We start from the raw sequence: 19,296 nt of genomic DNA on the forward strand, positions 1-19,296 counted from the left end.
CTTTACTTTCATGATGGTGGGATGGTTAGGGTCAGAATTTTGTACTCACCTGTGCAAAGACAGGTGCTGCCACACTGTAAGGTCTGGGTTTGAAAGTGCTGATTGGCTGTGGGGGGAAGCCTCGAGCCGCTATACCATAATCAGGTGGTGGTATGGAGAGGTCATCCTTATCCAGGAGGTTCCCGGTGCTGCTGCTCTTCCCAGGCTGAAGGCTGCAAAAGTAAAATGAAAACAGCAACATTTCACTCACGGATGGCCACCTCATTACCTCCAACCCTCCAGAGTCCTATAATGACACTGCACTTGTGACACTTATGCCACAACTCCCTTTATGGTTACAATATCCTCCATGGGCACCAACTTCTGATTCCTTCTAGCAAATGTAAATAAATGGCATCCCTGTGCAGCAAAATGTAATGCAAACAAACATGTGATAGCAACAGGGTACGGCTCACCTTTTCAGCCTAACATGTCAATTGAAGGTTTGTAGGATCCCAAATATGTCCGCCGAAAAAACCTTCAAATATGGAGCAGAATTACTACTACAGTAGCTCAAGCTATCAAGTAAGGCCCTCTTCCATCAGCTTCATGCAAGCCTTGACCTTGTTGTTTCTCTGCTTTGTGATACATTAAGAGTCGCAGCTTGCTTTGTGATACATTAAGAGTCGCAGCTTACAATAAGATGCCGCTGCAATGAAGAAACCTTAAGCAGACAGCGGCAAGGAAGCAGGGTTCACTGCAATGGGTGGAAACAAAGTACGTTTCTAAACTTCCAAATAATCTCCCAGCATTACAGACAGAGGGAAAGCAGTAGAGTTAAAAAGGCAGCCTACCACGGGCAACCCACACACGCTACCAACACCAAATCTCACGCCATTTTTAAAGCAGCTATCCAAATCAAATAATGTTTGAGAACACTAGCACTAGTGAAAAGGGAAGGCTACCCCAGAGTAACGCAGCTCCACATACACGATCATGGGGCACTCGAATTCAAACTTAAAAAGTGAACAAATATATAGGAGGTCTGAATCATGAAGCGGTGTCGGGCACTGCTCACCAGAAGTTGTTGGCATTACTCACTTTGCTTGCGTTCGACTGCTGCCAGCGCTGCTGTCCATTACACGCGTGTAAGAGAAGGGAAACCATCCTCGCCTAAAGTGACAAGACAGAAGTCAGAGATGAAATAGACACGGGTTCTAAAAACAAAGGTTAATTTGTACAGTTCATGTGTAGTCAGACAACCACAACCTAGGAAAAAGCTTGCAAAGGTTAGAGACTGGCTGGAAAATAAAATGGCACCACGTGGAAGAACCGCTCAGGATTAAAAACAAGCATTTACAATGCAATGGTCTGGGCATTGTTAAAGTTAGAGCTGTTGGCATTGCTCATGACATTCTTGTATGTTTTTGTTTTTAAAACATTTAAAGAAACGGTATTGTTATTTACAATGTCAATAGCTTAATCACTCTCCAATGCAAGACCTATTGCATTTGCACCCAAACACAGAGCCACACACACAGAGCCACCCACACATACAGAGCCACACACACAGAGCCACCTACACACACAGAGCCACCTACACACACAGAGCCACCTACACACACAGAGCCACTCACATAGAGCAACCTACACACAGAGTTACCCCCACCACTCACATAGAGCATTCTACACAGAGTTAGCCCCACACAGAGCCTCCCACACACACACACACACACACACACACACACACAGAGCCTCCCCCCCACACACACACACACAGAGCCTCCCACACACACATACGCTACAGCCAGGTCTTTAAGAGGGCCGGGTCTCACCAGTGAAGAGCATCGGCAGTTTTTTAAATGGGGCCTCGAAACGGGTCTCTATCGGGCTCTGTTTTGTGCCCTGGCGCCAGCGGTCCGTTTTTTGTCCGTTTTGTGTCACAGCAGACACATTGCTCACTTCTCTCTAGTGGAGAAATTAGCTTTAGCGTTGTATCCTTTAAAGATTTCCCTTCTCTTGAAACTCAGGAGCAGCAACATCGTCGTGTTGACGCCAGGGCTTAAAGTGGAAGCTTTTTCAATATTACATATAATAAGCCATAGTTGCTGCTTATTTATCTTGTGCAACTAAACCACTGACAAAGCCAATAGTCCTTACTTGTTGTAGGTCTGATGCTACTTGTTGTATCATATATCTGGATAAAATGACAGAAACAGCAAAATACAAGCTGGGCGACATACTATGCTAAGCACAGATTTTTAATTTACGTGTTTAAGCCACGCCCTTAATTATATTTGCCACGCCCCTTTGAGCGACCCCCCCCGTTTTTCCATCCCACTTAAAGCCCTGGCTACAGCGATTCCGTTATGCAGTGAGAGCAACATAGCAAATGGATTACAACTTACAAGCATCTCTCCCGCCACCTCCGAATGTCTCCCGACCACGGTATTCTTCCACTCCCTTCACTTCCCGCCTTACTGCCCCAACGCCCGGTGTCTGTCCACACCTACCCAAATCCTGAGTTGCAATTTTTTGGGAAAGTCATAAGGTTGAGGTGCACAGAATGGACAGTGTCACCGGTATGAGTGGTAAAATCAATGTACGGGGAAAGGTGCATTTGACGATGCAATGATGGTCCCAGGAAAGGTGGCGGGGGGAGTTACAAAAATAAATACCAAAATGTAAACTGCTGTGACAACCATCCTGGGTGGAGGGAGTCTGAGGATAAAGCGACAGCAGTGGGTGAGTAGGGCTTGTATACAAACTTTTTTGAACTGCGTACAATATTCCAATTAAAGTGGAGGGGATGATGAACCTCGACTTGAGCGGTTTCACAAAGCCCGCTCCGTCCCGCCAAAATTTCAAACCGTGGGCGGATCTCTGTCATTGCGAACCCCCCGCCTCCGTCTAATAGGGGCCCTCATTCTTGGTGCAATTAAAAGTAACCGTAGTGGGGCATTTCATCTCTGTCCGTGCGCTCTTTTCGGCAGTAGTTTTCTTCCTGGTTTGGTGGCACGCGGCGCCCAGACAGACAAAAAAAGCCCCCGCCTGCCCGCAGAAGGATCCGACGTGTCCGCGGAATCCGCCACCCCCACCGCTGACAGCCATGCACATGGCTTTCTCGGCTCCACTTCCGAGAAAGCACAATCTAGGCACACGATGTAAGGAGGAAATAAAAGTCTACACGTCTACAGTGTGCTGTACCGGAAGAAACAGATGCACAGACAGCGTAAATAGAATCCAGTAGGGGAACCCCCCTAGGAGAGGCGGCCTACACCTCCCCTTTAAGTAAGAACGTCACAGATCACGGCACACGATAGGGTGTCACACTGCAAATAGAACATTTGTTGTCTTTAGAACGTGTAGTTAGTTGTACTTTTCTTCATGCCTTCCGGCGTTTAGATCGCCTGTTATGTATATACCTTTAGATCTCACGCTTGCTGTGTACTCTGGCATTGGGACATACAGTTCCGCACATTTAGAACGTCTAAATCACTTTGCTGCTTTTAGAACAATAGGGAATCGCCCTGAACACCGCCGCCTATCTCCGAGGTCAAGCAGAAATGCCTCGGAGAAACGCAGCAGCGTTTTCGGATTCGGGGGCGTGTTTTTCTTTCTCTCCTCTTGCCATTGGCTGGAATGTTTACATTCCAGAGGAGAGAAAGATTCGAAAAAACACGCCCCCGAATCCGAAAAAGACGGGGCTTGTTTGGAGAGACAAACCTCTTCTCCAATGGCTGACCAGCATTTAAGAGGCCAGCCAATGGAGAAGAGGTAAAAAAAAGGGGCGGGTTAAAGCCCCACTCCGAAACATTAAATCTCGGAGCGAGACTGCGCAAGCGCAGCCTTCGAGCCGAGACCTAAAAACCTCTTTCAGACAGACTAGCTCAATGCCAGCATTCAACTGTGTTTTAGACATGCAACCAGCAGTACATAAAAGAAACCCCTAGTAAGCGCTCGTTCATATCTCCTACAATGTTCCTTTAATTATGACATTGCCCAAACGAAAAAGAATGGTGTAGCCGTTCAATAGATTAAACTACACAGCCTATTAACTAACACAATATTCGCTTATAACGATAATCTCAGATCCATTAGTTACCAAACCAATGGTCATATTAAGCGCCCTCCAATGGAAGAAAGGCTGTCCAAGAACAGCCTGTCACACATTAGGGTCTGTATTATGAAGACCTGCAATGGCTTAGCGCTACGCGTCTTTCTTTTTTGTATTTGAGGTTCATACATACAACTCAGAATTTGTCAGAGTTAATGCATACATTTTTGACAACCCGAGTCATAAACAGACCGAGTCAATCCCTATCCTCCATTTCCAACTTGTGCCGTCTGCATTTCATGCATTAATTCCAGGCGCGTCCAGCATAAGTGGAGTGGTGGTGCGGTGCAGGGCGAGGCGGGAGTTGACAGACAACAGGATAGGTAAAATAAATAAAACAAACCACTTATCTTGCGCTCGCCACATCGGTGATGCGGTGAGCGCAAGGCAAGTGGTTTTATTTATTTTATTTTGCCTATCCCATTGGGCGTCTCCGCCCCTTGCCCCACCGTGCTTACCTGTGCCAGTGGTGCCCGATTCATTCAGATATTCAAGTTATATGTATACACTTCAGACACGTCAAACACTAAAGAGCGCCAACGCAGCGATCGCAATATGGCCCCAGCAACTGAATTACAAACCGGGCCCACGGAGCCTCAATTGTGTGTGCTTGGTTTAAACAGGGACCGTACCTCACATTACGGAAAAAATGTGCTCTCCGTAGAATTGGCTCCATCTTTAACTGTCAGCAGCCTTATTCTGAAGGGACTGGGGATCCCCATACCCTGCAGGCGGATGCTATGTGAGATTGCTCCCACCTGTGAGCGAAGGCATGGGGACATCCCTTCAATCCTGTGAACCCCACTTCCTATGTGGCAGACAATCAGTACACCTTCCGATACCTGCTTTGTCTTTGTACAGGCATGGGCACAAGGGCTAAGAGGTTCACTCATTTGCATTGGGCAACACCTCCAAGCAAATGAGGTAATGCCAACTTGGGATTGCCCAGGGGCATATTTTGCCCAGCGAGATCGATATTGAATTAGGGGTCGTGCAAGTAAGTGTCTGATGCACATTTTGTACTACCAAAGTAAAACAGGGGTACAAAATGCAGGCACAAACTCTTGTTGCGCTCAGTGGCCACCATGTGTAATTCAACCCCAGGTACTCAAACCCGCAAAGCACTCTTAAAACCGCCTTTAAGACTGCATTGTTTAAAGTTAAATATTGTCCAAAGAACTATACATACCACTGACCTCACACACACGTTTAAAAATAAGCACTGGCAATGCTAATTGGTCGGTTTTATTACTGAAAGTGCCTCTGCAATCACAGTTAAGGCAACTCGTCATGCGTGCATTCTGTCACTCATTCTTGAATTTACCCAACCACAATAAAACAAACACAAAACAACAATCATATGAAAGATAAATGAACCCTTTCACCTCAGTGTAGGAGCCTTTTCCCACAAAATCGGCATTAGATTGTAAAAGCACATGCAACTCTTTGGTCTCACAAAGTCATACAAAGTATGTTTTTTAGCGCATTCAGAGCTATGTGTTTGTGAAAAACCCCACATCGCGTTTCATTGCAGCCTAAATATATATATATATTTTTAATATACATATTCAATATTGTGTTGCATTTTCTAACTGGACAAACATTAATACCAAAACTCTAACTTAGGATATGCTGCGCTGAATGTCTGGAGCCCAGTAATACCAAATGTGTGTGTTTTCCCAGGGACTGTAGTGTGCAGAATCAATTAAGTGATATTAACACAGTTCATTGCTGAATCACTATTTATAATGCACTGTTCATTTGATGAAAAATATCAAATGCATGACTATTAGGAAAGTATTTTTTAAAAAACTATATATTTTCTATTAAATTCTGAACGAAATAAGGAACTACTGGTGCGAGCAAGCAAGACCTCACTTGTTGTGACTAGCTGACGAGTAGAACTCCCTGAACATGACATTGGTCAGTTTTGTTAGCAATTGGTTTCCACAACATGGCAATTCTCTATAATCTCCCTCGCGCAGGAACGTACCCCTGCCAAGGCTCAGCCACCAACTTTGTTCCTATGGCGCCCTGGTATGGTTATCTATAGCTTCAGGGTGCCCAAAGGCCATAAACGAATACTGCATTTTAGAAATTTTGAAAACCTCTACAAGCGGAATCCTGCTTTAGGAACTTGTCTTCTAATAAAAGATCACCCGTGGGCTGTATCGAAACATACCACAACTGTATATTTTTTTAATACCGACACACCATAAGGTTTTTATCGCGGAGTGCCACACTGTCCTCACACTTATTGGCTGGTTGGGGGCAATGCACTAGACATGGCATGCGTCAGATCTTCATTCTTTTTTCCTCCAGTCTTCCCCACAAAAGGATCAGTGTAGCTGAGGTCTTCTGAGTGTGGGGTAATCAGACATTGATGGGTTTTCAACGGGTTTGAGCAGCAATCCACACAACACTCTAAGGAATGTTTCTGGCTGGAGACATGCCACTGGGGATGTCTGCAGTACTTGTGCGCAGAGTCATCCGGCACCCAGGTGAATCTGTCAACCCCAGACATTTCAGAAAACTAAAAAGGCACAAGGGAATCCACGGTGATGTGACTCACATCAAACTCACCACATTTTATTGGCCGGAATCCCCTGAAAATATCAAAATAGTCATTAAAAGAAACAAATAACTAAAAATCACAATTATTTCCCTTTTTAGGCCCATTTCAGTGACCAAATACCCAAAAAGTTCAGGTAAATCACATACGTTCTACTATTCAACATCACCACATTTCTCCTGCTAAAAATGGTACCCAAGTGTGGGATGGCTTATGCACAGGACAGAAATAGGTAAAAGCTGAGACCATGTGCAAACCACAATGACACAATATTGACTTCAGACAGTCACACATTTGCCCTGTTCTTATCAGTTATGATTAAAAAAACGACCACATGTGAGGGTGGGCCGATCAGTAAATGTGTGGGAACACTAGATGGTGGAAGTTTTGCTAATCCCCACAAACTCTGGAGCTTGCCATCACAGAAATGCCAGGAGATCATTTAACTGATGTATGACATGTGCAAGGGGTTCTGGGTAAGAACAGCTGTGATCGGCACAAGCCACACTCCTCCAGGTACCCTGTGTTTATAAATGCCTTGCGTTCATAGGTTTTCCTAGGTGAGGGATGAACCCAGATGTGACCTTCTGTGCTCCATTAGGGAGCTGGGCTCCATTTGTATTTTTTCTTAGCCTAGAAAAAAAAACTAAAAATACTCCAGTGCCCAGATTACTTACTGGGGTGAAGAATTATGGGTGCGTGTTTCTGCACCCAGGGAGGTGCCAGACTTGGTTTGGATTTATTCTAAGACGAAGAACAACCCAAACGGGGGAGCGGGGGAAGGGGAGGGAGAAAGAGAGCGGGGGAAGGGGAGAGAGAAAGAGAGCGAGAGCGAGAGCGAGAGAGCGAGAGAGAGAGAGCGAGAGAGAGAGAGAGAGAGAGAGAGAGAGAGAGCGAGCGAGAGAGAGAGAGCGAGAAAGAGAGAGAGAGAGAGAGAGAGAGAGAGAGAGAGAGAGAGAGAGAGAGAGAGAGAGAGAGAGAGAGAGAGAGAGAGAGAGAGAGAGAGAGAGAGAGAGAGAGCACAAAGGGCTGTTTTGATTTTTGCTGGGGCTAATAAAAAAAATAAGAAAAATGACGTCTGGGCTCGAAGATGGCTGCAGATGTGTGCATCTGCACTGAGTAAGGACCAGGCGCGGTTTGTCTGTCTGCTGTGACACACAGTATTTCCTCTTCCAATGCTTCTCTTAGACAGAGAAGAACTGGGAGATGGAAGAAACAGTTTGAAACAGATTCACAGAGTGGGGATTGAAAGGGGAGGGACTAGGGGCAATCCGAGTTTCTCCCCTTCCAATCTCCACCTCAAGTTTAAATTTTTTCTGTTGGAGGGGTGGTGGTGAGAAGGAGGCTGGTAGAAGTTAAGCTGTTCTTCCTGCCACGAGCAGAACGATTGGCTAGAGCTGGTGGGCAGCAAAAATTGCCCTTCACTTTTACTGCAGCCCCACCCACCAATTCAAACTTTCGGTGTACCTGGTAGGGCAAGGGTCTTCCTCCCAGACCCATCCAATATGTGTGCACCATTACTACCGACATCACACATTAATGAGGATGCCTGGAATTGAGCACCAGGCCGTCTTATTAGCGACTTTGCCCGTGCCGGATCCGTACCAGGCACTGACAAACTCCTTCTCTCTGGTAGTAAACTGGGTCAATATTCAAATATATAGCTGACAGAGGTATTTATTTCCCCCTCACATACATGTCAACGGGGCAGTGAGAGGATTAAAAGAATACAAGCAGAAACATAAAAAGGGCTCCTTTAAGCACAGCAGCCATGTGCTTGCCATAATAAAATAAGCAAAGACTGAAATACATTAACAGGTGGGCATTTTGAAATGGTCTTGTGCATAGTGCATCATTGTTTTAAAGTTCCAACATGACCAAAAGATTTAGAAGCAACGTGTTGGCCATCTTGGAATGGTAACACAATCATATACCATGGACAATACCATTCCAATGAGCTGCCTAGAATACAAGCAGGGGGGCCATGGGGAGGGATGCAGCACACTGCAGACGGAATGAGCAGCAAGCAAGTAGCCCAGTAGCATTATCTCGGGAGCAGTCAGGCATTAAAAAAAAAAAAAATCAGAAAGGAGACAAAAAAAGAAAGAAGGAAAAGGACAATAATAAAAGGATAAAATCAAAAACTAGAGGACTGGTACACCACCAGCCTTGATACTGAAGTGTACCCGTTTTCAGATGGATGAGCACATTTCAGTCAAAATGCTGCCACTCACAGGCAATAGAAACAATGGTTGATGTGGGCTCACAAACTGTTCCATGCTGTATGTGTTAGCCGGCAGATATCAAATGTGAATCATATTGCAATACACCAATGGCTGAAGAGGCCTTACACAAAGGCCATTGTGTATGTAAATGTATGGACATATATTTTTAATTCTTTGAAATTATTACATGACTTAACACAGGATAACAATTTACCCTCGAAGACCTATTGGTTTTAACACGTTTTCCACTAGAAATAAGTCAGCCCAACTTAGCCAAATGGCTTTGACATATGTTTTCTGTTTTCCACTATAAATAAGTTAGCCTTTGCTGTAACTATTCATAATAAGCAGATGAAACCTACGGCAACGAACATAACTTTTTCCAGCGAACCAATCAGGACTGTAGCCTATTTCATTGGCCGTCACCTAACCAACGCAGGTCTACTGTACTGAGCACAGGATACACAACAAGGCATAAAGTGCAATATAGGCACTCTTTTTCAGTGGAACACACATCTTCTAAATCAAATGGAGAATCAAAAAGTGGGTGGAGCCAAAGCCCATCTTTGCATATTGCTTCTTAAAGCTCTTCTTGGGATGACCTCAAAGTCAGGCGAAAGCTATGCCAAACCTAAACAATGTTCTGGTCCCACCAGTACTTTAAGTCCCAGGTCCGTCCAGGCCTCAGACATGGTAGTAATTAAGAACGGACTTAAAACCGATCCCTACTGGACGCTGTATTCATGCCCTGAACTTTACAGGCATAAACACCGAGTGATTGATGAATAATGAACGTGAATAACGTTAAGGTAATCCATGTTTATGTTTCACATATTTTACTTAATATTGCATTCCCTAAGAGCGTTTGCTATTTCCAGGATGAGGAGTTTCTGTATTTGTTTCATGTAGCATATTACTCTTGTACATTTTAAAATAAGTCTCCTCCTGGCAACCCGAATAGATGGTCATCCAATCTTTGGCCCCTCTGCTGAGCGCACAGATCAATGATCATATATTTTAGTTGCAATTTTGATTCAGTGCAAATGTGTGTGAAGGAGGTACACAGCTGCCAAAATATTGGGGGAGAAAGAAATTGCTGTGCTTACTGGTGAGTGGGTGTGTTGGCTATTTGGGGTTGGTGAAGTGAAGTAGATGGGAGGAAGTGAATTCAGGAGTGTGTGAAAAAAAGGGTGCAGAAAAGTAAAGAGAGGAGGCGCAACATGGATGGAGAATATGTGGACAGAAAGCATAACAGCAGTGATCGAGACTCTGAAGACCACTATCCCTTCCACGGGTCTCAGTAATATTTAATTCACAGTCTTGTAATTTAAACATTTTCAATATTAATTATTTCCAAGAAAATCATCAACAAAGCAAATAGTCTCGGCTGGTTTTTGTGATCTTTCTGGATGCAATAACAGAAAGCGCAGAGGCACCAAAATACCGGTCTTGTGGCACACTATGAAACCAGAGACATGAAGTTTATGTATCTAAGCCACGTCCTTAATTACACAAGTAAACGGAACCTCTCCCTAATGTTCGGCAGCGTTCTGCATGTAAATTCCACCAAGCTCTTCTTTCACAGCACTTGGGGGGGTTACAGGAGAAAAAACACAGCTGCACCTTAGCCCATCTTCACTGCTTGCCACATTAAGAGGGCACGGGGTCAGCTACCCGAGCCACTGACCTCATACCCTCGTATTGCAATAGAGCTGTGACACCTCGGGCATGTTGGCCTGCAGCAGAGACTGCATGAGTACAGCACAGCAGCAGGGGCACAGCACAGCCGCAGGGGCACAGCACAGCCGCAGGGGCACAGCACTAGAGCGCAGTGCATTTTACGGCACATTTTGAAGCACACCAAAGACTCCCTCCAAATCGAGGGAGGCGTCTTGACTTACAGTTTGGTTTTCTCGCTCTCGCCATAGTGCCAGCCATCTCTCGCCTCGGGCACGAGCAGGGTGATGAAATCCCCCTCGTGGAAGCTCAGGAGGGTTCCGTTGTCCCCAGCAGCATGAGAAAAGATGGCCTGCACTCTCATCCGTCCATTCTTCTCGAGTCCGGCGGCCATTGAGCTAGAGCGGGGCAGGGTCTTGTTTTCAACTGGGGACAGAAAAAAGACGGCGGCAGCCATTAGCGAGGGACTCCTTGGATCGCCTGTTTGCTTTACAGGTGTTACGGGCTGGGCCATCCCACTTTCCTTCGGACTGGGCATGCGTAGAAGAAAGACTGTCCAGAAGATGTTCGAGCTATACTGATGGCTCTAAAATAGGCGCATGTGTGAAAACGGATATTATTTGGATTACTACAGCCAGTTATTCTCACATTTTTGCATTTAGGCCAGTCGCTGGCATGCCTGCATTTTGGTTAAGCATTTACAGCACTCACCCTGTAAACTGTGGTCACCCACAATACTTGTGACCAGAGAATTGGCCCCAACAAGGCCCCTCTTCTATCCTGGCAGACTGATGCGGTTAGGTTTAGGGTTAAACTTTGCAGCTTACGTATAAATGGGACATATTTTAAATAGAAAATTGTCATGGTTACAAATATGTCCTATATCTGTTTCGTCAAAGGATTATAACGCTGTTGTCTTGCAAAGAGACACAATTAAGGGACTTATAACTTCAGGAGAGTTTTTGCCGGAAGTAGTAATTGACTGATTTAAACCAACTGTTATTCGGTTTCTAAAGAAGTCTAAAGACCATTGCTCCATGTTTGCAAGTAAAGGTGCTACCTTAGAATCCGGAATGAACTAAAAATGTACTGCTGGGGACCTACATATCTGGTACTCTAAGGAACGCTTTTTAAGAAGGTATAGCTAAATGAATAGGTCACTCCTATTACGTGACAGCGAAACAACAATGCTTCTCTATTTTGGCCCCAAAATAGATTACCTAAATATGGGGAAACAAAATTTTGAAAAGCAGTCACATGGAGGCGGTATGTGCAGACCTTCAGTAATGACCATGGAAAAAAAGAAAAACGAAGGCAAAATCCAAAGCTGGTGAATCTGTCCCCTAAAAACTATCGAAAAAACTCTCAATAGTCCCTTTATTCCATCAAGTATGTCCATCCACAAGCCGAAGGTTCCCTATCCGCATCAGTTCTGGTTGGATACCCCATTTACATTCTGAGCTACGTCATCATTTGGGAACAATATAAAGGTACAATTTTTTTGCAGCTATCTAAAAATAATGTAAAATGGTCAATGGTGGAGGGGGGGGGTTGTTTTATTTACGTAGTAATTCCACATCTTTTAGTTACCATACATCCACCCTCCCAAAAATGTTCAGGAAAAGTGTTCCAAGAGTCTCACACAATAGTGAGGAATATTGAACGAAGCACGCGACTATCAATTCAGGTAAGAGTCACCCTGGCCTTTTCAAACAAGTTAGCCAGAAGGGAATCCCCCATTGCAGCATCCATTTCATTGAAAGAAGGAAAGGGTTATAGTTGTGTTTTAGCACAGTTTCCATTCCAAACGGGACACTAGATTCACAATATAATGCTACCTTGAAAATGCTTTTCATTGGCTTGTCCCAATTACAACTCTGAAAGTATTAGGGCTCTGGCCAGTCTGCGTAGTGCACTGGGCAAACCTTTTGACTCGGGATCACTACATTACTGAGAAACATATGCTATTTCTCCCACGGTAAGTGCAGAAGACAAAGACAAGATGCAAGGGCAGAAAAGTACTTACCAACTGGATAACTGTTCTTTGGGGCTACACTCTTGCGCACAGGTAGCGTGTTGGAATAGGAATCACTCATTTTCTGTGGCTGAGAAGAATGAGATTTGGGCTGTGTTGGCTTCATTTCAGGCCAGCGGTCATACATGTTGCTTTCAGAAGCAACACCATTCATCAGAGGAGGGCCCTCGTGGCCAGCCATTCGCTGCAAGGGAAGAAGGCACGTTAGAGTGCCAGGCTAAATGCTACTCTCCCATATTACTTACAAGGGATGTCTGGCAGTTAGTTTCAACCAATTCTCTAAGCCACCTGAAGGATGTAAAGTTAAATACCTGGATTATATTCCAGCACGTCGTCTTAACAGAAGGGGTGGCGATAGGACTAGTTACACAAGAAGGTCTCGCCAAACTAGGGATATTTATATGCAAGCTACGTACCCCAACAAATGGAGCCAGTTCTGGTGGCACAGGTAGGGGTTTGGCACCAGGGATGGGCTCCGAGATGGACAGGCTGGATTTTGAGGAGGTCATGGGGCCAGAGAGTACGGAGCCGTTGCTGCCAATGGCCATCTGCTGCATTAGCTGCATGGCACGGTCTGGGATTTTGTTGGGTTCATTGCAGGACTGCTGCCAGGATGGCATCTTCTGATTAAGCACATCTTTACCCTGCAGAGAAAACAAATCAAGCATCATATACACAAACGATCATGTTTTTCCTGCAATCCTACATAATAATTCCTTACACCTGACCCATCACAATCTGCGTGGGAAAGCAGTCATTTATACAGATTTCCCAATAAGAAATGGAAGAAAGTCACATTCCACTCCTCTGCACCTATGGCAACGCAAGAAACCTGGAAGGGACGCATGTGAAGGTCGGAGGTGTATCCAACAGAACGACTCCTGTCCAAGGTTTGGGCGCTTCAGCCCTGTAACCCCTCTACACGCCTGGCTGTCATCCTACTGCAAGCGAGCTACGCCAGTTGTCTCTTTGTACTGTCACAAAAGGCCGCAGCAGTCATGGCTAGAAGAACAAGGCACGTGTAGCTTCAGAAGTGCCCTCCAAGGCACTTCAATGAGTCACAGAAGGGACAGTCACAAGAGATCTCTGAACCCTCTCATTTTTTTTCTTTTTTTCTCTTTTCTCATTTTTCGCTTTTTTTTTTTTTTTTTTTTTTTTGAACCCTCTCATTTGGGAAGATGGAGAACGCCATGGTCTCTGGTCCAAGGGCTGACAAACACTATGGCTATCCCTCCACCCGCACTCACTTAAGCTATGAACAGAGCACCCCAGCACGCTGAAGAAGCGGTAGTCCAAGGACACAGATTCGTGACGTCACATGTGCAGCAGACAAGCAAACAGGCACACAAGTCCGGGTGTCCTTCCTTTGCACAAAACGGCAAGCGGGCTTGGAAAGGGAATCGGTGAAAGGCTGCGGCAGGGCTTGTGTGCAGAGCCCGATAATAAATACACACGCTGCGGGGCGAGGCCAAGCACCGCTCCGAGCAGAGCACGTCACCCGGCGGGCCTCTGGGGGGCTGCAGAGCCCTGCCAGAGATCCCAGCTTGCTGTCCCTGGCTCCTCCGCCCCAGTGCCAAGGAACACTTGGCGCGCTGCACCAGAGACGTGGGCAGCACAAAGTGTGCACGTGGGAGTCTGGAACAGCGGCGTTCATTTTTAATAGCTTTCGCCCCCCCTCCCTTCGGATGAATTGATGAGCTCTTAAAGCTAGCAGGGATCTTGCAGCCTATGGTGAATGGCGAGGAAGCAGGAGCGCCTTTGTGAGCTCAGCTGAGGCAGGTAGAAAGGAGGGGGAACCGGTTCGCTCACAGTACTGCAGAAGAAACATGAAATAGCATGAGTCACACGCTATTGACAGAGAGGAGCGTCGATCTGAACTGTGCACCTCCAGCTTTGCAGCTCCCTGGAGCAGCGAGCTGGGGTGGGTAGGGACTCTGGGATAGGGCTGCAGGGCTAGAAGTACCACTACTATGATAAAGAGGTCTGGTTCATCTGAAATGTAAACAAACCTAGATGCTGTTGCCCGTTTCTGTAACCGGCACAAGGAGCGGTGCGCTACTGTAAGGCTAGCTAGCCCCCGAGACCACCGCCCTCGCAGTCAGAGACGCAGGCGTCGCGAAGGATAGTCTCCCCGCTGCTCTGTGAGCAGATGAGAAAGGAAAAATAAAATGATAATAACGCATTGATATGATCATTTTATTTTCCCAACCTTGCTCAGCTGGTTAGGGGCTGGGCTAGGTCAGAGGAGCAGGGGGAGGTGTGGTGGCCCTCTCAAAAGTGCACATGACGGTTTGGCCAGCCATCTTGCACTGGGACTGGCATACCTTCCTACCTTTGTCAAGGTGAGATGGGATGGAATGGGAAGGTACAGGCACAGCTGTCCATTGACATGAGCAAACTGGCCCCAAGCAGGGGCGCCAACATTTAGAAGGGGGCACAGAGGTGTCAGCATTAAAGTCATGAACACAGCAGTCTCCTTCAACCTGGCTCCACTGATTCAGCTTAAATGGGTTTTACTCTTTTTCTGCATACCAGAAGTGTCTGTGTTTAACACGCCTCAACTCAGGTCCATCTCCCTCCCATTTGCCTCTCACCCAGTGAAGGAGCTAAGGAGTTCCTCCGCTATAACAAAGGCGCATCATCCCCCAAACCCTGCCAGCAGCATCGCAAATTGAAAAATAAAACGATAAGTGTTAATCGTTTTATTTTTCCTTTCCAGATGCGTCTTGTGGGCGGGTCCATTGCAGGGGGTGGGAGGCAGTCAAAGGAGAAGTGGTGTGACTGCACTCAGTGCACTTGACGGTTTGGCCAGCTGTCTCAGGACGGCCAAAACGCCATGCATAGTAACATTTTTCCAACCCGAGCTGCACTGCCGTGTGGAGAAGGGAATAGTAGGCACAGGCTACCAGTCCCCTTTGGAGTGGAAAACATTCCAGCTCAGGCGAATACCAGAACTTCTCTAATGCATGTGAGAAGCCCTGGGATTGGGCGCTGTGGAGTCTGGGAGCCTCAGCAGAAAGGAGAAGAGCGACTATCGGCAGGGAGAAGGTAAGTTCTTATTTTTTTGTCATCTGTCTGTTCCCCCGTCCCACCCCTCACACCCCTCTCCGGCTCCGCCACTCTGCAGTGAGAGCAGCCGCTACTGGACCTGTGGTGATTCGACTGAGGTGTGGGAATTATGGAGAGGTTTAAATTAGAGCAGTGACTGGCCTCAAAATGCAATCAGCCGGGAATGGACAAAAGGGACCCTGGTTGCCTCATTTTATTCACCAAGAGTGCCAAATTTGGTTGTGCCCCGAGGCTCTGTCTCAGCAAAAGCCAGCTCTGGCTACAGAATGTGCCCCACTTCCCAATTTACTTTGTCACTTTAAGGTCGAATGTAGACCAAGATATGTTGTTCTTGCAATGTCAAGGGGGGCCATAACACATTCCCCTCCACCGCAGCTAGCGGCACCGTTCACCTTGTCATGGTTGTAGGCATGTAATCTTAGCAATCCTCCTGCACTGTTGCAGGAGGCGCACCCTTACCTTGGTGTGGTAAGCCAGAGAGTGCTTGGCCACAGCACACTGTTTTTCCACCAAGAAGCAGTACCGTCTCCTCTCCTCCATGAGTGCGGTCTTGTAACCATCAGTTACAAAGTTCTCCAGCTCACCCTGTCTGTTGCTGATGGTCTCTATATACTGATAAGGAAAAAGAAAAGCAAGTAATGAGGCAAAACAAGCAAGACTGCTACAGAAATTATTTCATTGATTGTTCTCAAATAGGTCTTATCAGCTCCCTCTTTACAAATTCAGGTAATTTGGCCTATCTAAATCCTAACTGCACACAGCAACAAGGCCCAGCGACCTAGCATCAGAGGCTTATCCAGCAGGTCTGGAAGGAAACTTACCTGTAGACATGCGGCAGCAACTGTCAACTGATACACTAGCTACACAGCAAATGTAGGTAGTGGAGCAGCAGCCAGAGCCAGTCAAGCTCATACTACATGAGGAGCAATCAAGTCCTATGCACACTTATAATAGTGCCTACAGCCATATAACTACCACAAACCCCCTGCAGCATACCTCACTCTGCTCTGGGATGTATGTAAACAAGTATCAAAAACACACACTGTTGGACCTGTCAGCCTTAGGGTGGTCTCCCCCCTACAGTTTTGCCCTTGTGCCTCCCATTTTCACTGTACCTTTTTGTTGGACTTAGGCCTCTGGGTGCCTCACCACTGCTAAACAGTGCTGAGGTGCAGGTGCTCTCCACTAAAACATTGTGACACTGGCATATCTGCCACAAGCCTCTGCTACTGCACTGAGGTTGAACCCTCCATAGGCTAACATTGGGGAACTCCCCTTCTGGGATAATTGCTGACTGGGACCTAATAAGTAGGTCATGTTTGGTCTTGTTGGAATCGGGACGGGGAACCCTTTCCAATGATAGATGGGGTTTGGGCAATACTACTTTAGAAATCCCACTTTTAGAAAGTGGACATTTTCCTCCCTACACTTAGTCTGGGCACTGCAGACTCCCCACTCCCATCTACACACTGATAGCTGCCTGGGCTGTGAGGTGGGAGTGGTGATTCACACCTTCTCCCCTTGAATGGGCTGTGAATGGCTGCCCACTGTAGCCTTAACGGCCCTGCCTTTCGTCACTGTGACAGCCAGGTCAGGGAAGGCAGGGAACATCCCAGAACTCCCTGGACTCTTCCAGAAACCCCTGCCCCCGGACCCCTCCAGAGACTTCTGCCCCCTTCTAGTAACTAGACTGTAGGGTATAAAAGGGAGGGTCCTGGCCTCACATGTTTGTTACACTACTGGACCTGGAGGAATCTCTGCTGGAGTGAGGACTGCTGAGCCAGGAGGATTGCCACTTGTGAGGAGGTTGACTCCTAGGAACTGCTGCCCCTACTTGCTGAGCTGCCCTACTGCCTGCTGATCCTGCCCTGCTAGGGAAAACTGGAAATAACATCCCCACAGTGTCTCCACAACGTACTATTGACTGTTCCCCTGCCTAGTGGGGACTTCATCAAGATCACACCGTTCTTATATGGAAGTTGCCCCCTGCGAGGTCTTTGCTTTAAGAACTGCTTCGTGGGGAACTCATAAAGACAACAACGATCCGTTTCTATAAAGTGCCCCTGCAACGTTATAATCCTGGAAATCACCGCTGCTGCCGCCGGGGCCCCTAAGGCACTGTAAAGCGCTGTGGAGGAGAAGCGCTGTTTATGCAACATCATCGCTGTCGCCAAGGGACCTAAGCGTGCTTTGTAGTGCTGAGGGAGAAGCAAAGTACTGTGTAGCAGGAATCACCGCCGCTGCCCGGGACCTGATCGCGCTGTGAAAGCCCTGTGGCAGGAAAGCGCTGTCAGGTGAAGCGCTGTTTGGCCCAATGATCACCACTGCAGGCCCGGGCCCCCAACCGCACTGCAAACGAAGGAACTGAGGCCTAAAAATCACCGCAGCCAGCCCAGGAGCCTCGAGTAGCGCTGTGAGGAAACCCCGTAACGTCACGGGAACAGCGTTGGGATTGGTGCAGGCGTGGGAGTGTTGCCCGGCAACGAGGAGCGTCCCAAAGCAAGGCCGTGCCGAACACCGGAAGGGCTTTCCCCCTCCTCTGCCGTGCAGCCGCACCTGGAACCGAGTGCCCGGAGGACAGAGGAGCTCCCCGCCGGTGCCTGCCTTGCCCCCAACCCCAGGTAACACGTAGCGGTGTGCGCTAGGCCGCCGTGGGCGCCTCAGGCGGGTTGCAGGCTAGCCGGGCAGTGGTGTGAGGGTCGGAGACTGCCTGCACATAGTAATAAGGCTGCGGGGGACTGCCGCAACTTACTAGCGGCCCACCGAAGGCTGGGGCAACTTCCCTTCAAGTAATAGCAGGACAGCGATAACTGGCATACTGTACTCAACTGCTGGGGACTGTGCTGCATGATTGCAGGCCGTTCCCTTGGAGCCTACTTGGTTTGGGGGAACTTGCTTGCACTGGGACTGCGGGCCGGAGATGGGTGAACACTAAGGCGATAACAGGCCCCCGCTCTGAGTGACTATCACGACCCGTACCTGTTCACCCCACATCGGAGCCGAGAATTACCGTATTAAGCCTAGTAGGAGCCCAGAGGGTTTTTCTGCACTGTTTTGCCCTAAATGTAAAGTACTGTTCTCCAAAGCGGAATAGGCTCACCAATACTTCGAGCAGGACATAACCTACCATGCTTGAGGAACTGTTGTTTGCCACAGTACTTCCCCACCTAAGAGACAGCGACTACCAGGTATTGGTGGCAATCTCAGAGACATTACTTTTTGGAAACCTTATTGCTGTACGTGGAATATTCTTGCCATATTTTTGGATCTCGCCCAATTTTAGATAAAGATTCTTGTATTGTTATCTAAAAACCGGTGTGATGTCCTTTTGTGAGTGCTTTTACAGTGTCACTGTCGGTGTGTGTTGCACAAATACTTTACACATTGCCTCTTAAGTTACCCCTTCCTGTTCTGCGCCAAGCTACCCAGTCTGAAGTGGTGGTCCCTACTTGGACTACGGTGCATACCCCACCCAACTAGAGACCCCGGTTCTAACATACACTTTTCATACTTTGCAGTGATTTAATGGTTTTCGATTGTAGTCAATTTACATTTTTTAGGTCCCCCAATCCACGCTTTTTTTCCAATTAGAGGAAGATCTCTCCTATTGCAACTCTGTACC

The 19,296-nt window shown here is 47.1% G+C and overlaps 1 protein-coding gene across 5 annotated transcripts in view; it reads right to left on the reverse strand.

The window, feature by feature from the left end:
- The window catches only part of BAIAP2 (BAR/IMD domain containing adaptor protein 2), a 366,531-nt gene that overhangs the window by 71,213 nt on the left and 276,022 nt on the right, over positions 1-19,296 (reverse strand). For all 5 annotated transcript variants that reach the window (XM_085617413.1, XM_085617410.1, XM_085617414.1 and 2 more), the window contains 6 exons: positions 16,134-16,286; positions 13,022-13,249; positions 12,597-12,789; positions 10,795-10,996; positions 1,081-1,152; positions 50-212 (listed from right to left, as the gene is read on the reverse strand). In XM_085617413.1, coding sequence (XP_085473539.1) covers positions 50-212; positions 1,081-1,152; positions 10,795-10,996; positions 12,597-12,789; positions 13,022-13,249; positions 16,134-16,286 — 1,011 coding nt within the window. The remainder of the gene's footprint in view (positions 1-49; positions 213-1,080; positions 1,153-10,794; positions 10,997-12,596; positions 12,790-13,021; positions 13,250-16,133; positions 16,287-19,296) is intronic.

This window comes from Triturus cristatus, chromosome 7, assembly GCF_964204655.1.
Source record: "Triturus cristatus chromosome 7, aTriCri1.1, whole genome shotgun sequence".
Classification (NCBI taxonomy): domain Eukaryota; kingdom Metazoa; phylum Chordata; class Amphibia; order Caudata; family Salamandridae; genus Triturus; species Triturus cristatus.